The following is an 18,863-nucleotide window of genomic DNA, read 5'->3' on the forward strand; positions in this document are numbered from 1 at the left end:
GAGACCCCGGCCCCCCCGCACAGGGCGGGGAGGCCGCGCCGGGGCCCGCGGAGAGGGAGGGCAGCGCCGGGGGGAGTGGCCCGGCCGGGACGGCCCCATAAATAGCCCTCGGTGGGGCGGCGGCGGGAGGAGCCGTCGCCGCCGCCGCCGCCGCCGTCGCCGCCGCCGCCGCCGTCGTCGTCGCTGCCGCCGCCGCCGTCGCCGCGCCGGCCGCGGGCAGAGTCAGCACCGCGGACAGCGCCCCGCCGCGCCCCTCCGCGCCCCTCCGCGCCCCCACCATGACGGCGGAGACCCACCTGCAGGGCGTGGAGATCTCGGCCGCCCAGTTCTTCGAGATCTGGCACCACTACGACTCCGACGGTGACTCCTTTCCCCCCCCGGGGCGGCGGGGGCGCGGGGGGCGGAGGGGGGCAGGCCCGCGGGAGGCTGGGGGGGACCCCACCGCTCCCCGCCCGAAAGCAGCCCCGGTCCCGGCCCCGCTCCGCGCCCGCCGCCCCGCAGCCTCGGGGAGCAGCCCCGGAGCCGTCAGGGGCTGGGGTCGGTGCCGGGCGAGGCGCGCAGGGAGCCGCTCCGCCGGGAGGGAGCAGACGGGTCGGAGACGTCCCTGCCAGCGCTGAAGAGCGGAGAGAGTTTGGAGGGAGCGGTGACAGCAACCGTAACTCTTTCTGTTGTAGGCAATGGGTACATGGATGGGAAGGAGCTACAAAACTTCATCCAGGAGCTGCAGCAGGCACGGAAGAAGGCAGGCTTGGTAGGTTAACGTTTCGCCCCACTTTTCAGTCTTCTCCAGGAAAGAAGAGTTTTCTTGAGCAAACTCCAGTGCCCCGGTTCCTTCTGTTCTCTGTTGCCATCACACGGTTCATGCACTTGCCTCACCAGGCAAAGGGGAGTAGCTCAGTTAGAAATCAGCACGTTGCAAATGAAATAAATCGTCTGATTTGGAAAGGTGAGGCCAGGGTCCACCTCCCTGGAGAGCAGGTCCCACTCACATCTTGCCAGGCTACGAGCTGATACTTCTGACAGTGCTTAAAAAGAAAAGTCAAGAAATGCATGGACGTTATCTTTTTGTCTTGGATGGGACCTTATCCCATTGCAATTAATCTTACCTGATCCAGATATGTACTGATACTAAAAAGAAGAGAAAAAAGAAAAAGAAAAAACAAGTTAGTTGGACTCTCTTTTAATTTCTCACCTTATGGGCAGTATGGGCTGAAATGCATTTCTGCCCCTTGGTGGTCAGTAAATAGATCTGCAGATGATCGCTAACCACTTTTTGCCCTTCACCGGTGTTATACATCAGGAGCATGAGTACCAAATCCTGGTAGTTTAAATTGTTCAGAGAGACAGCAAAGTTTTTGACAATGTTGTCAAAACAATTCTGTGTATGAGTTATTAAAGCACTAATTATTAATTTCTTCCAAACTATACCCACGTGGGGAAAAAACAGAGAAAGAAAGGAAGGAAAAAAGAAAGAAAGAAATTAAAGATTCCATGTAAAGATTTGAATTAAAATAGAAGTGAACCTTTTTAACAAATAAATTGCCTTTAAAATAATCAGTTTCTAAAACAGGCCACTTTTAGCATCAAACTCCAATATATAACCTAATGGAATCAATTTAAATGAATCTATGCTAAAAGACTTCTGAAGTAACAGAAAATGAAATTATAATTTAACTGGATGGCATGTGTGCATGGGGGAATAGATTAATACTTCATATAAGAATACCTCCAAATTGAGCAATAGCTTTTCAATAATTAACTTCGCTTTAAAAGTTACTGTATATTTTAGAAGTAAATGCAAAAAAATATTAATATGAATCAATTTATTTTGTGGAAAATTGTAACTTCTTATTAATTGTAGGAGTGTAAACTTCACACATCTGAAGATCAGTCTCCCAGCAATGCCTCTAATGTTAGTGCAGTCTAGGTATCAGTTAATTCTTCTTAGAGCCATTGGTGTAGGTGCTCATTTTCATGAGTGTAAGTAAGTTTAAACTAATATTTAAGAAAAACAAACTCAAAAAACCCAGAAAATTGGGAAAGGAATGTGTTTTTTAGAGGGATAAAGTCTAATTTCTTTTTTTAGAGTGTTACTTTTCAAAGTAACACAGAAAAGCCTTGCAGGATTATTCTTATCTGCTATGAGTTTCATAATTTATGCTTTTTTTTTTTAAATAACCTCTGCCTATATCTCACACTATATTTAAAAAATGCTCAGGTGTTTAAGTTTTCCTTTCCCATTTCTTTGATTCAAACCTATCTTTGGAGTGTTCTGCTGAAAAGAGCAATCTACAGTAGCAACATCAAATTCAGTACTTGGTCTATTGGCTCTGGAGTATGGATATATGTCATCTTAGGTTTCAAATCTAAGCTGATTCTTGAATTTGAAGACTCATTTGCCAAACAAGCATCTCATTAGTTCGTGTCTTGTCTCACGGGATGCTAATTCAGTAGCTTTGAATTTCTATTCTTTCGCCAGAAGGGACACATTGAGAAACTAGTGTAGGTTATATGTCATTTCCTCGGCTGTCCTTCTTTTAACACCCCAAAGCTTCTTTGTCATCATTAACTTCTGCATTTCAGGTCACTCTCCTGCTCACTAATTTTGAAATATTCAATTATGCATTCTTCATAGCTGGATTTTACATCAGTCATGCCATATGCATTAAAGAATCACATTGATTCTGTCATCGAATAGGACAGTTTAACATTTCCCAATATTCTTCCCAACTACAGAACTGTTCTAATTGTGTTCTAATTCTAATCCTTTTATTAATCCACTCAGTAACTCTGTACTTTCACAGTTGCTTTTTCTCAGATGGAGCAGTAGCATGCAGCCTGATTCATGCTAGCTCCAAAGGGTGGATATGTACTTGGAGGTTTTAGGGCTTGGGCTTTTCTTTGGTAACACACTGTCTTTTTGCTTCATGCATTATGGTAGATAGTGAATTGATCTGATATACTTTCAGACATGTTGAAAGAACTGCCTCTTTTTTAAAGATAAAAGCTGTATAAGTATATAAGCATAGCTTCCATTTATTTTGCCCCACATTTATGCAATACATTCTCTATTTAGGTATGCCAATTGCCAAAAGAAACTGTGGGGTGTAAGTGACTAACACAGAGGTTGATAAAGGGTCAAGAGGTGGATCTTGGCCGAGCTACTCCACATTTGTTTCTCACTTTCTCTGGATGTATAGATGATGACAATATTTCTCCACAGAAATACGTGATTTAATAGATGTTTATGAATACAGTCACGTAAGTGATTCTGTAGTGCCATCTATCCTTACATTTTCAAATCATACCGAAAAAAGCTATTTTTTTCTACAGCTCCGCTTGGCTGGATAAGTGTCTCTTAAGCTTTGAAAGGGGAGACTGAGATGTGAAGGGCTACTTTCTTAATTTCAAACATCGAGCACCGTGAAAGGGCTAGTTTCTTAATTTCAAACATTGAGCACTGCATCTGTATCTGTATCAAGTTTAGGACTAGACTTGGTTAAATTTAGGCAAGTTTTTTTGAATGAAAACATTTATTTGATACATAACTGGAATAACTCATCAAGCAGCTCAAGAGCAGATGAAGTGAACACCAAAAAAAACCCCTTTCTGAATAGCGTACTAGAGGATGAGCATCCTGTTTTGTTTAACCTGTAATCGGCTGTGCCTCCTTCAATGGCTGGACAATGTCTGGCACTGCGGAGCTGCTGTTAGAAAGATTAGTAAAATATTTAACCAGGACTAATTAAAATCCAGGTGTCTAAATTCTCCGTTCTATCTGCTAAGCAAACTTGTCCCCACTTTGGGATCATTAGATGAAAGGTGACATTGAAGTGCATTGTATTAATAACCCCATCTCTAATTAAAGCCATGGCAAATTACTAACCTGCCATGGATGACTTTGACAGAAATAGGATACTAGGCCATGATTGTATCAGCTACAAGGAACTGACATTTTAGTTAGCTTTGGTAGTTGAAATTTGGGACAATCTACAATGGACTTTGTACAGCTGAGATTTCCCGTGTCTCCAGTGAGAGAATCACGTAGGTCCTATATAATCAGATCTGTTATAGCAACTAAACCTTTAATTCCCAAAGACTGCTGTATCTTCATCTATAACCATAGAATTGTCCATTGTTTTAATATAACTGTAGTCCTGATTCTTGCTGCATGGTTTTACTAGCTCACACTTATAAGAAATAAAAAGAAAGTTGAAAGTTTAATCAGTATTGAAGGTTGATGGCAGCTCACGTCAAAGCAAGGCAAGTCAAGTTGAAGTGCGAAATCAAATATTTAGATATTCACCCCAAGGCTGGCACCTTTGCCGTAGCCTAGAGCGAGGATAGCCTTTAGAGAACAGATGTATAGCAGGGACCATAATTTATATGAAGAACAATTACGCTGGCTTTATTCTGTCGGATTCAAGGTACTGCTCAAAGTTTTCTCCCTCCTAAATCTGCCTCTCTGCATTTCAGCAGTGACATTTTGACTTTGTTTCTATGATAACCAAATACTAAACAGTGAAAAATACGATATCGTGATGAGTTCTTTTAGGGCTAAAATAGCATCCATTGTTCAGGAAAAATCCACTCAAAGCTGTGGAAAGGCTATTTTGGTGTTCAGATGTATTATACTGAAATGTTCCTTATTTGAAAGATTTTGCACTGCCTTCAAGTTACTGATTTAAAAATGAAAACTGAGAAAATTGACTAATAATTGGCTATGAACTTCACTGTCATCCTCTTAAACAAAGGAGCTGTTATACACATCTTCCAATACATCTGTCTTTATAATTTTTTCATTCTGTAAACTAAAATAGGAGTTCTAAGTATTTAGATGCCAATCATTCACACTGACTATAATATAATTCCTTAGGAAGTAAAATTTATTACAATGACATTATTCATGATAAAAAAATACTCAATTTCATTTAAACTTGAGGAATCTAGCTGCAGTAAGTGTGAGTACTTCATTAAATGTAGTATATTGTTTGGCAACTAGTAGAATATTCAAGTAAGTTTACATATGTTTCTCTGTATCTTAAAGTAATGATTCTCTCATTGTAACTTTGTAGGATTTAACACCTGAAATGAAAGCTTTTGTGGACCAATATGGGAAGACTACCGATGGAAAAATAGGAATAGTTGAGGTAAGACAGTTACTTTATAACAAAAGACTGACATGTTTACTTGCAGAAAATAAATTTAGCACAGAACAATGTGAGCATAATATGTAAATATTTTGGATTTTTAGTTACACAGAAAATTTCTTCCTCTGTCTTAAGATTTTTAGTATTTTTGCACTCATGAAATTTTTTCATTAACAAAAAGTAAGGTATTGCTTACCCCTCTCCAGACATTTCACTACACTTCATTTAACTTTGCATGCTTTCTTCAGTACAAATAAGCATCAACAGCAACTTAGTTTTCCTGCAAAGCAGATAAGAGTTCTATTTTAGAAATTTAAATTGTGAAAGGTAACGTGATTTATTTCTACCTATGATTTTGAACTAATGTTCTGTCACCACTCCTATAGCGAGGATAATACATAAGTGAACGCAATTGGGCAATCACTGTGTGTAGTCTGTTCTAAAAAAATACATATGTGGTAAGAGAGCACGTTAATCATGTTAAATTTAAACAAAATTTTAATGGTAGTTGTGATCCAGCTTTTGAAAGATCAGGATTTCTTATGAATTCCTTTCTTGAACTTTAACAGAACTTCAGGCAGAAAATTCCCCTACTCCTTACTCCCACTTTCTAAAGAGGGCAAAAATAACCAACCCCTTCTACACGTACAGCTGCTCAACAAGTGTATAATTTGGGCAACTTGCTAGGAAGGGGGGAACCATTGTGTTTTCCCTCTCTTCCACTCTTCAGTGCCGCAAGTCAAAAAGGAGAGTTCGCTGGGTTACAGCTTGAGAAGTCACTTTTTCAAGCCTAAATCTATGACGCATTTATATCACTCTGAGTGCAGTGAGACTGTGGTTTTATTTTTAAATGCTATTATATATTTTTTTCTGATAATAAGAAATCTGACCTAGAGAGCTAATTAAGAAACAGCTGGAAACAAGCCAGGTCTGCAAAATTTCTACAGTGACCAGCTTTGGGTCAGTAGCTAATTTTAAAATAGAGGACTGAATAGAATCTGTAAAAGTCAATAGGAAGTATTGCTGCTGATATAATAGATCATTTCAGGGTACCTTTTCTCCTCTGTCATGTGTCTGAATTGCATATACTTGTTTAAATGCATATGTAATTACGACTAAACTATCATGGAAATATGAACAGTTTGTTTCACTTGCAGCTATAACTGATTTTAAGAAATGCATCTTTTGACAATACTTAGCATTGATCAACTAGTTCTGCATCTAAAAAGAACTAATGTTTATTTGGACTAACAAATTGTTTGGGTTTGGACTAACAAATGCTTATTCATTTGGTATTGAAGAATCCTATTTAATTTAGTATTTTTGAATATGTGTAATAGCAAGCATTGGATGCAAGAGGAATGTGTAGACAGTGCCTGAAAAAGACTGTGTTTCTTCGCTTAGGAAAGATAAATGAAATTTTTACCTTTCAAATTGTATTTCTGATTCTGCTATTGACTTAATGGGTAAAGGTGAGCAAATCTGATAGGGCCTGGTATGGTGCAGTGCTCACCACCCCCAGTGAAGTGCCAAGCATGCTCAGCATCCACGGAAGCCATTGAATAGTGACAGTACTCAGTTCAGTGACTGAAGGGACTTTCTCCCTTAATATAGCAATTTCCTAACCCAATAGCTATATTTTATTTCACTTACATCAGCATGAAGCTTGATTTGGAAAGTGCTGATGGGACTCATGAAATGCGCTGTACGTGCAGAGAAGTATGATGTTAAAGTTGGTATTTGGACTTGATTCTCCTTCTTTATAAATAAAAATGTCCAGTAATTCCAGATTGCTCCCATTTACATAGTACATCAAATAGTTTTTCTGAAAAAGTGTATGAACGTTGTTTAAAAAAAAATTATGTAAAGCCATTCAGACTCCCAGCCATCATAATGAATACCCCAGCATCTGACGGAAAATGTCCTAGAGAATAATGAGGTTTCAGGAAAGGTCTGTTGACTGAGATAAAGGGGAGGCCTGGGTGGCTTCACAGAGGAAGGAGTGGATTCTCAGCTCAGATTAAGTGTCGATTCTGTCTTTGCAAGCAAACTGCAGTTAGTTCACTAGCTTTTATCCCGTGCCCTCTAGCTAAAGGCAGAGTCTGACCTGTCCACTTACTTGTCATTGTGTAAGGGACCTTTAATGCACCTTTTGTACTCATTCAGACCAATGCTTTCACTAAAATGTGGATGTGAAACCCAAGGTTTCGAAATTCAGGACTGCGGTAATTCCACATTCAAATTATTTGAAGCTTACTGCTGCCGTAAAAATACTTAGTAGCCTAAAATATTCTTTGTACTTCCATTCTCTATTACAGGATTTTAAAAAGCAAATTCACTGTATTAGGTGAAAAAAATTTTAAATAGCATTAAATGTCAACAGAATTTACTTAGAGAATGATTTCTAGAAAATAGTTCTGATATTGTTTTAAGTACTGCAAATATTTTTTCTGCTAGGTAACCTAAAAGATGTCCCTCAGCCTGCAGCTGAGCAGAGAGGAGTCAAGCCAGTCTCAGGCTTTGTGGTTGTCCTCTATTACTCACGATGCAGAAACAGCCGACATTCTCCATAAAAGCAGCAGAGCTCACAGAAACGCTCACTAAACCGCTATTGCTGCCATACACGAACTCATAGCAGTCTGCACTCTTATTTAAACATGCTCACGGAGTCCCTCTACACTTATCCTCACAAAGAAGTCATCATTAGAAGTAGCACCAGGTTTCCATCTTTGCTCTCTGTAGTGGTACAATTGGGACTGGGAAGTTGAGCCAGTTTCCACATGATCTCCTCATCCCTTAATAATGCAGAGTTTTCCACAAAAAGCAATTTAATGCTATTTGATGCATGAGCTTGGAGAACTGGACTTCCCTTTAGCTATATTGTTTCTATTACACTAAAAGGTACAAAAGAAAGAAAACACGAAAGACATTTTTTGGCAGAAGCCTGAGCTAATATTGGATATTGAGCTACTACATCTTTGTAACGTAAAAGCCTGTGTTTTCCCCTGAGACTTACAAAGGGTGACAGGTATGGCTTAAAATAAGATCATTTTCTTCCAGAGGTAATATATTCTTTACCTCAAATACAGTTTGGTACTGCTAATGAGTCTTTGGAAAGTTACTATTTTACATTTACCCTTGCACCTTGTACTATTTTACAGTGCCCTTGCAAAATTCACTAGTTAGCTATAGAGATCCCACGAATGACATCTTACTTATAATTTCTACACATGTAAACCGTTTCCCATTGTCATAATCAGTCCCTTCCCCCAAACTCTGCTTATTATTATAATCAGTTCTTCCATTCAACGTTTGTTGTGGAGTAGGAATGTTGATTTACTCTAAAAATCAAAGCTCCCCTGTCATGGGAGAAATAAAGAATTTTTTCCATAAATCAGTACTAAGTTACATACGTTTAGCTCTTGCATACATATGAACATGTACTTACCCACATGTGTATATCCTATTTATAATGGAGTAGGTTTCAAAAGTTGCTGACAAAAACAAGTTAAGTTGATTGGGTTTGGTGTTCAGCCATTTAGCAAAAGCAGTCAGAATGCTCTGATGGGCCTGACAGCCTGTCATCAGCTGCGCCATTTCTGTAAGGAGAGTGCTCTGATGTGTCTTTTCAGTTGTACCAACACTTAAAGAATATAACTGATTCCTTGCACAGATAATTTTAGAGAAACGAGAGATCTGTCTCCATACCATTGTTGTGCCTGTAGGGTGAGAGGGAGAGCTGAACTCCCTTATGGCGCCGCTGGAACCCAATAAAAAAGCCTGAGCAATTAGGCAATAACATTGAAATAGACAGAACGAGGGATTTGAGGGTGTGAAATGAATGCAGAAAAACAAAAATTTGAATCAAAATTTTAAGATGGGGCTCCAGGAAGTCTGCAGATGTGTTTTTTCATCAAAGAATGCAGCTAAGAAATCTGTCTTTCTCCTTTTTCTCTTCCTAGTAAGCACAGCTGGTCTATTCTTCAAGTAAAAAGTCTTCTTTAATCAAAACACATTTCTTACATTTTGAGGACAGAAAAAAAATATTGGGCCTCTGTTAAAAACAAATCATGATTTTACATTAAATTATACAGCATACTCTCCATCTTCTACGTTTGTCACTTGCCAAAATTGAGTTACAGTAAATGAACATTTTCAGTAATTAGCACAATAATGTCTGATTTTAAAAAAGCCTTTTGTAGAGGAGAGGCATTGGAAGAACCACCCCTGATTTTGCAGGGCTAAAAGCCCTGTTGATTTCTTTCTGGTATTTATAGCTCTTCTTGAACACATCTCTGTTCCTGACAAATGATCACCGGTTGCCGCCCCCTTACCCTCCCCGCTTTCTTTTTCTCCTGGCTTTTCCATATATTTTTCTGTTTACCTTACACGTGTTCTTCATGTCAGTGTTCCACTCTCTTCCTCCTCTTCCTTGGTATCTGTGAGCAGTCTATTTTCCTCACTTTCCTAATTCATGGTCCTTCACACTTATCCTTTAAACATCCTTGTGTTATGCTTTCCCTTCGTGCCGATTCCAAGGTTTTCACCACAGATCCTAACTCTGCATGGGTGATTTTTTCGCCCTCTTTCCCCAGCTACCCCTTCGGTAACGTGCTGTCTCACTCCCTTCTCTCAGACCTCAGTTCTGTTTGACCTTGATGAATATGGCAAAGCTGCAAGCCAGAAGCCTTTCAGAGGCATCTTCCAAACATTTCAGCTAACAGGATGAAGCTTCCTATGGGGCCACAACAGGGCAGTATGAGCACAAAGAATTTCATACTCTTTGAAAAAGTTTCATGCTCTTTTACAGGCTCAGCTGGACTAATGAAGAATCAAAATTTAATCTTTCTTAAACTCTGTTACAGCTTGCTCAGATATTACCGACGGAAGAGAATTTCCTGTTGTTCTTCAGATGCCAGCAGCTAAAGTCAAGTGAAGACTTCATGCAGGTACAGTATGAAAAGTTGCCTTTTGTAAAATCATCCAAGACCCACTTGCCATAAATACATCATTAAAGCATTCACGTTCTGATTGCAGACATGGAGAAAATATGACAGCGACCACAGTGGCTTCATTGATTCTGAGGAACTTAAGGTAAACCGATATCTATGAGTATGCACAACATGAGAACAGGCGTTGGATTACAGCCTGTGCTGCTATCTGTTTCTTCAGATACCCACCCATGCATGTTTTTGCATTTCAAACATGACTGAAAAGCAATATGATTAGCTGATGTTTTTATCGCCAGTAAGTTATTTAAAGTGAAACACTAATCTGATCACTGTTTTTTAAAACATGTTTTAATTCAGATCAATGTTTGTCTCAAGTGACTCAGGGTAGCAGGTACTTTACCTTAGAAGTAAGAAAGATTAAGAAAGCAAAAGAGGCCTCTGAAAGTTATGTTGTTCTTTTTTTGGTATATTAGGGAGGAGGGCTGTTTTGTTGTTTTTTTCTTAAGGGCATCACTACCATTAATCACTATGCTGCTGGACAGATCATGCTCTCTCAAGTATCATGTAACCCTACAGCTTCCACTGTAATACTGTTAGGCTAAAACAAATGGAATTGTGTTGCCCCTGTTTGGTTAACTTGGTGGGATTTTGGTATCAGCTTTAATATGCACAAATAAGAGCAGAAACGTCCATTAGCCACCTCAGCCTTGCAGAGTTAACAAACCTTAAAACTAGAGTGATTTACCTCCCTAGTCATGAAACTAACAGCAATTTGTAGATGCTGAATCACAGTCACAGAATCACAGAGTGGTTGGCAGGGACCTCTGGAGGTCATCTGGTCCAACCCCCCAGCTCCAGCAGGGCCACCTAGAGCCACTTGCCCAGGACCATGTCCAGATGGCTTTTGAATATCTCCAAGGATGAAGATTCCACAACCTTTCTGGGCAACCTGTGCCAGTGCTTGGTCACCCTCACAGTGAAGATGTGTTTCCTGATGTTCAGAGGGAACCTCCTGTGTTTGGGTTTGCGCCTATTGCCTCTGGTCCTGTCACTGGGCACCAGCCTGGCTCCGTCCTCTTTGCACCCTCCCTTGAAGTATTTATATACATTGATGAGGTCCCCCTGAGCCTCCTCTTCTCCAGGCTGAACAGTGCCAACTCTCTCGGCCTTTCCTCATAGGAGAGATGCTCATATACAACAGCCTCTGAGTAGAAAGGTGCCATTTTCCACAGTTCAGTTACACTTGATACATTACTGTAGCTTTAAATTCAGAGGAATCAAAACAATTCATAGCAAAAGAAAGACCTAGCCGTATTTATCCATCTAATTTGGACTATTTTGCCCATATGTGGTATTCTAAAGAAGGACTACATAAGCTTCATTAACTAAAGCACCGGGAGATCAAACTGTCTGAAATCCTTACAGCTCTTCTGTTCAGAAGAGGAATCCACATCAGACAATTCACATCTTTTTTCCTTTTCCCTTCCTCTTTGAGTTTGGTATCTGTGTGATGTTTGCCGAGGATCCTACCTCAAGGTAACCCTCAAGCAGAGGAGCCCATTCTTCTGCTGGCTGGTCGCAGCAGGTCAGTGTATCTAAAGTTGGTAGGATCAGGAGGAGGCCATGCACATAGCACTTGAGAACTCTCCAGCTGTTAGACGATGCCTTAAGGACTGTTGCCAGCTGCTATAATTTAAAATAGACTTAAAAAGGCAGGGCTGATTGAGGACCAGCTGAAGAATGAAGACATTTTAACTGGATCCCTAATGGTCCCATCTCTCTTGCACAGCGAGATTTTGTCCACCTCAGAGAAACAGGCCATTTTAACATGTTGAAAATAAGACATAAATGTCCAGTTTTATTTTTAGATCAGTATTTCTTGACAAGCCTAAACATTTGAAGTATTTGCTATGTGAGGAGTACACCCACTTACAACTTTGTAAGAGAAATTTAAGCTGGAAATAAGGAAAACTTTCTAACAATAGTAACGGCAGTGGAATACGTTGTCTAAGGGGGAGGCAGACTCTCCATCACTGCCTGTATTTAGGAAATGTTTGGCAATAGCTCAGATCAGACAGTAACTCAGGAAGTTTAGATATAGATGATCCTTTCTTGAGACATGGAGACGGACTGGATAGCCTTTCAATATCCCTTCCAGTTCTATTTTCCATCAAAACACACAAGATTAAACATGTCTCCATAACATCCATTTACAACATTTCAGTCATGTTCTTTGTATACAAGCGACCAAGAAGTTCCTCCAGCATGGAGGGGGCCAGACTAGCAGAACTATAGTGGGTATTAGTCATATGACTATTGACATGGTTGCATTCAAGTTCAAGAATGTCATCTATGTACAAACAGATTTTCTTATGAGCCACCCCATTTTCTATCTTGAAATGTGGCCCAAAATTCCACCAAGATAATGACACTCCAACTGATGACAGTAATTAGGTACTTCATTGAGCACTGACAGGCATATAGACATCTCAGGTCTTGTAATGCCCTTGTCAAATAAATTGCTATCTTTCTTTTTTAATGTCACAGATCTAGTACAGAAATTTAAACCACTGAATGGGGGGAAACAATCTTATTTTCTAAAGTAAAAATGGCTGGTGTTTGAAGTCATGTGATGCTGTATCAAATTTTCATTCAAAAAATGCAATGAAACTGGCTGCACACCTTTAAAACACAAGGTAGGAAGGAGCAACGTAGGTTAACGTTCACTTCTAGCATCAGGTACTGCCATAGGCAAGGAGAAAACTTGATTAATCATTGATCTTTTCTGTAAAATTCTTCCTATGTTGCAAGAAGTGATTAGGCATCCAAGTTTTCAAGGAGACTCAAGGTTAATTAGTTTAGTTTACTGATAGAGCTGATTAGGAAGCAGTATACTTGAAAGCTAAACTATTTTTTCCAAATTCACAATATAACAAATGGCATACAATGCAGAAAGTTTTATGAGTCACTTTTTCCAAATAAAACTGTGCAATATACTTGAATTGATCAAAAGAAACTGTTATATTCTTAGCTGTTAATTACTACTTCTTTTCATACTTATTTGGAACTTCAGCAGTAAATACTAAAGTGGGAGTAAAATAGTATTTCCCATTACTTTAATCTGAAGTTAGCAAGTCAAGCATTTTATACTGTAGATAAAAATTCACCTATTACTCTTCTATTTATTTTAACAGAGCTTCTTGAAAGATTTATTACAGAAAGCAAATAAGCAGATTGAAGACTCAAAACTAACAGAATACACAGAAATAATGGTAAGATTATTTACAGGCATATTTCATCAAAACTAGATTAATCCAAACTCTGTTTATCTTTAGCCACTGGAAGGCTCCAAATGACTTGGAGCCCCACCAGGTCCTAATCAGGCTAACTATGTCATTGCAACAGAGACGACTGTGGCATCTAGCACTGCAAGTACTTCTGCAGCTACAGAGTTTTGATGGGCAGTTTTCAGTGCTGCTTAAAAAAAAAAAAGCTCAGGAATTTTGAATCTTCTTGGTATTTATATAATATTAGACCATACCATAGTATTTTCCCCTATTCTGCTTCCCTGTGCCATTAGTTGTAAAACTGAAGTCTTCGCAGTTCATAGGAGAAAAATTGCACCTGTCATAATTACATTATTATGTTTAGATCAAATTACTTTGGGGTTACTTTCTATGTTTTGCCTTCTTACAGTGCTGTAGTGTCTGTCTCCCATCTTAAAAGCCAACACTGCATGGCAGCTTCTTATCAGACTTACAAACATCTCACTCTTTCCTTCTCCCCCCTTCAAGAAGGAGAAACTGATGTTTTAGATAAACACTAGAACAAATCTGTCTCTTCCCTGGCCTTACATCAGCCCGTCCTTGGGGCACTCTTTCCATCCCACTGCTATGGTGCTCCATGGTAAGGACCAGTATTGGCTTCTGAGTGGATGTTTCAAGAAAAAAAAGACTCAGAATTCTTGTCTTCAGGAAATGTATAACACCACATTTTTTGTTTTACCAGCTTGGTTTCATCCCAAAATATTTTTAGCAATCAAAAATGTGCTAGGTAAACACATTAGCCCTCAAACTGGCCTGAGAATGGCTGATCAAAACTTGTGTTTCTCCTGGAAAAAGTCTGCTGGTTTGTTGTGCCAGCATAAACCATTTACCTAGAATTGTCTCTATTTATTCACTGGTGAAGATAACACGTATCTTTTTCATTCAGGGAGCTTTTTGACCTTCATCTTAAAGTGTGCTCTAAGTTGAGAGACACAATGACAAAGAATTAACAGCAATAAGAAAAAAAATATAAGGCCAGCTCTCTCATAATCTCCTCAGAAACTAGGAAAAAAGACTAATAGAAAACATACGGCCCTGAGCAGCTGCAGGCAGGCACAGCCAGCCACTAACACCCATCAAAATACAAAATACGTTGACTTCACAGCTGCCACTGCTTACCTCCCCCAAATGCAAATCTCTTTTCATGGGAAATGCATGCAAGGCAGATGCTTTTATACAAGGAAAGGAAGCGTTAAAAGGAACCAGGGTGTTATGTAGAATTAAATGTTTATAGAATTGGTCTCTTTTCCGGTCTCCTTTGCCATTTATTGTGTATTAACCAACTGAAATTAAGTCTTTTTTCACGGCATTAATTCTATCTTTAAAAGGATATATACTTCTCACGGTACAGGATGTCGCTTTTCCTCTTATCTAAAAATTACATCTAAAATTTCTGTGATTGAAAGTGATGGGATGGAGTGTGGGTGGTGGTGTTTTCAGTACAATGTCTAACAATGTTTTGTACAGTTTGCTGCTTTTGTGACTCTTTTATACAGCAAAGGCAAAATAATATTTGAAAGTAGAAAAATGGAACTATACAGACATAAAAACTGGGAGAGGAAGTCCCACACAGGTGCAATACCTCCATCTACTTCTAATAACGACTATAAGCTGTTTGTGCCTCTCAAGCAGCAGGAGCTCATCCTTTCAAGGAAAATACTTTAATACAACAGGGTGATTAAAAATTATTAGAAATAGTCTTCACTTATTTTGTCAAATTACATTAATATATTTATTCCTATAATTATAATTATTGGGAGAGATTTAATTTCCGATTTTCATACCATCAACAAAATGTGGTCATCTACAGCATCTTTTCACTCTTTTCTTAAAATATGTCACAGAAACAGAATGTGATCTTTACTTAAATATTTAGACCTAGCAGCCAATTGAATGAAAAGTCTATTATTTTCTGTCCAAGGAATTGAATGCCTTGGATTCTCTTGAACTTTAACCAACTGTTGTTTCACCTTTATGAATAGAGAATAATGATGCTATTATCAGATCATGACATGAAGTCAAAAGTAAAATGTTATCATGTCAACACTCCTCTCATTTATAAATAATTACGTGCGCATTTCTCATATGGGACATTCATCACTGTAAGCAGGTTAAGACCTACCTTACAGTAGGTTAATCAGAATTGTTCATCTGGTTTCTTATCAGGCTTTTGGAGTAGAATTAATTACTATAAATTACTTCTTCAGTACTTTAAATAAATGTATTACACAGCAAATGTGACAGATTAAAACGTGGGGCCATCATTTCAGCATGAAATAAAGGCTAAATTTCATTGAATTTAAGTTTTCCAAAGAAGTGTTTTCTTCATTATGTTGATTAATTTTGATTAGTAATGTAAAATTATATATTCTTTCAGCTCAGGATGTTTGATGCAAACAATGATGGAAAGTTGGAGCTTACTGAACTGGCCAGGTATGTCTTCTGTCTCTTTTGACAACAAATATCATGTACCATTCGCTGTTATGGAAACAGTTAAATATTTAGACCTTTGTTTTTTCTCTCCAAAGACTACTCCCTGTACAGGAAAATTTTCTTATTAAATTTCAGGTATGAATATTCACATTCTTAAGGTAACCTGTTGCCATCACACGTAACTGGTGTCATTAATGGATTTTTTTTTTCCTTTTGGCATTTAGGGTGTCAAAATGTGTGCAAAAGAATTCAATAAAGCCTTTGAGATGTATGATCAAGTAAGTCTTCAAAAAACCTTTTTATTAATTGCGTAGTTTGATGGCACTTATTTTCTGAATTTATGGAAAACTAGCCATAACCTCTGAAATGAAAAATAAATGTTTAAAATTATGTTTAATGTTATTTTTCAGGATGGCAATGGCTATATAGATGAACATGAACTTGATGCACTACTGAAGGATCTCTGTGAAAAGAACAAAAAGGTAAACCTAGAGGGCTTTTTTCGCCTTAGAGATTAGATTTAATTTGGATTTTAAGGACATTTTAATCCACCCAATTAAGATAAATATAGAGCTTCTAAGTCATAATTCCTGAAGTCAAAGTACAACTAAAAATCTAGCAGAAGTCATAGCAGTGTAAATCATGAACTAGGGGAGTTGTGATTACATAGCGACACTGTCAAAAGCTTGCTTCTAAGACATCAGCTATCAGCAATCTAACATATGTCTACAATATGGATAACATACAAATACATAAACAACATTTGCAATGTGTTACTGTTGGACAGGCTGAGAATACCCTTTTTTTTTTCTCATTTTCTGCCATTGGAAGCAAACTTGTTCATGCTCATAACTAAACAGGATTATAAAGCATTCTCTGTTCTTTAAATAGGAATTAGACATTAACAACCTTGCGACATACAAGAAAAGCATCATGGCCTTGTCCGATGGAGGAAAGCTTTACCGAGCAGAACTGGCTCTTATTCTCTGCGCTGAGGAAAACTAGAACTCTTCTGTTATGTCCACTTAACTAGTGATGTACTCTATCTACACAATAACTGTGCACTATAAGGGAGTAGGCTGTATTTTTAAACTGCATATAGAAAATTAGCCAGGATGTGTGGCACATTCCTTTCAGTTTGTTTCTATACTGTTTGTAATGTACAGTTTTTGTAACAATAAGATTGATAAAGAGAATGTCTATGTTTGGGCCAGTCTGTATATTCAAAAAGAAACTAAAATATGTCAGGGTTGGTTTTGGTTTTGTTTTTTTTCTTTCATAAACACAGCTGGAAAAAAAATTAAACCTGCTGACATTGCTGTGGTCATCATATCCTTTGACACTTGCAACATTTCTTGTTGAACTACATAATAAAAAGGTCTACAGATACCTTTCCCCATGACAACTAAATGTTTTTTTTTAAATGCAAAACATGAATTCAGATTAAATATGATCTAGGTCTGAAATAGGAAAGAGACGTTGGCATGTCTGATTTCCAAAATTTAACAAGGCACTAAGAAATATTTTCAGTTGTCAAACCACCCACTTGCAGGTCTGGGCTCTCTGCAGTTTTTCAATTACTCTTCTCATTACGAACTCATAGCATATAGACAAAGCATTTATCCGGGATAGATCTCCACGCAGTAGTTGACAAAAATGTAGTGTTTTCAATCTAGCTGTTTAACTTTACTGAATTTAAACATAGGCACTTCAGAAATAAATGCCTGTAATCTGTCTTGGAATCCTGGCTAAATGACAGGTAGTATAGTTAATACACAGATTAGCATACAATATTATAAGTGTACCTTTCATGACTATTGCTGTGTCAGAGAATATGACAATCCATTTTCTAAACTATTTTCACATTTTGCAGGTTATAATTATTCTAGTAAATTGCTGTTTTTACATCATATTCTGTGTAATCTATAATTAAATTTAATATCCTAAGATTGTTGGTGTCTAGTTTGTCTATCTCCTGGATTCTTTTTGCTGTACCATGTAAAGGACAAAACTACTATTTAAAAAAATGTGCCTCCTTGGATCTTACACTGAATTACTAATCTATAATAATAGTATTAAAATTTAACACTAAATGAAGCAAAAGATCTAGTACAGATTTTCTACCAATTTAGTAATTTAGTTTACATGGTGGGCTCTGCTTTTTATTATGCTAGAGAGGTATTTTTTAAATGGGAACTATACCATGGAAACAGCCCTGTCTTCTTGCATCTTTATTTTTTTGGCCTGGCTCCCTTTTTACTTTACACCGGTTTTATGCCAGACAACTCCATGAATGTCCAGGCCATTGCTCCCAGTATGTACTGGTGTAGGAAGGAAATGGGGCTGTGTCTTAAAGCCAACAAACCTATGTTGCCTCCATGTACAACTGTTTTGGAAGCAATTCCAGGTTAGCAGATTAGCTATATACAACTTCTCAGATGCATCTCTGTGTCTTATTTAATAAGCAGAAGCAAATGCATTTTATTTGAAACGTGTCTCAAACAATGAGGCTCAGATCCTTCAAGATTACAGTCACTGAACTCCCACTGAAATGAATCCTTGAATTCCTCAGGTGAACTCGGGCAACTAAATACCACTTCAGGAATGGCCTAATGGCCTTGGGCTCTCTCCAGTCTGAGCCTTGGAAAGTTAAGGAGTAGGTGGTGCTGGATGGGGTCTTGCTGAAAGAAACCACAAAAAAATTAAAGTAAGATTAAGCTAGCTCATTCTCACTGCGTTACTCCCACTCCATGCACAGTGACTTAACTTCTCACCTGCTTGTTCTCCTCTTTTCTCTATGCAATGTGAAATACAATTGTGTATGTTAAGTGAAGGAACAGTGAATCTGCCTATCAGTACAATAAATGGTTGATATTGTTCATACTGTGCACTGGTAACCCTGGATTTTGCCTTATTTTAACATTTTAAAAGTGTAAAGAAAAAACCCCAAAACTTGTATGTAAAAATATGATGTGACTGTTTGCTAAAATCATTACAGTGAA

The 18,863-nt window shown here is 38.3% G+C and overlaps 1 protein-coding gene across 1 annotated transcript; it reads left to right on the plus strand.

Moving 5' to 3' along the window:
- Positions 1 to 278: 278 nt before the first annotated feature.
- CALB1 (calbindin 1) lies at positions 279 to 17,808 on the plus strand. The gene is made up of 11 exons (XM_050892069.1): positions 279 to 360; positions 675 to 751; positions 5,076 to 5,150; positions 10,016 to 10,099; positions 10,188 to 10,244; positions 13,297 to 13,374; positions 15,806 to 15,861; positions 15,957 to 15,996; positions 16,086 to 16,139; positions 16,272 to 16,343; positions 16,753 to 17,808. Exons 1-11 carry the CDS (start codon positions 279 to 281, stop codon positions 16,864 to 16,866), a joined length of 789 nt encoding a protein of 262 aa, XP_050748026.1. The 3' UTR covers positions 16,867 to 17,808.
- Positions 17,809 to 18,863: the final 1,055 nt, after the last annotated feature.

Source organism: Gymnogyps californianus, chromosome 2, assembly GCF_018139145.2.
Source record: "Gymnogyps californianus isolate 813 chromosome 2, ASM1813914v2, whole genome shotgun sequence".
NCBI lineage: Eukaryota > Metazoa > Chordata > Aves > Accipitriformes > Cathartidae > Gymnogyps > Gymnogyps californianus.

Excerpts from the sequence above, each read along its gene's own strand:
- CALB1 (XM_050892069.1), top strand. The coding sequence starts at position 279 with ATGACGGCGGAGACCCACCTGCAGGGCGTGGAGATCTCGGCCGCCCAG. Across the intron at positions 15,862-15,956 it reads GAGCTTACTGAACTGGCCAG|ACTACTCCCTGTACAGGAAA; the intron begins GTATGTCTTCTG and ends TTCTCTCCAAAG. Across the intron at positions 16,344-16,752 it reads TCTGTGAAAAGAACAAAAAG|GAATTAGACATTAACAACCT; the intron begins GTAAACCTAGAG and ends TTCTTTAAATAG.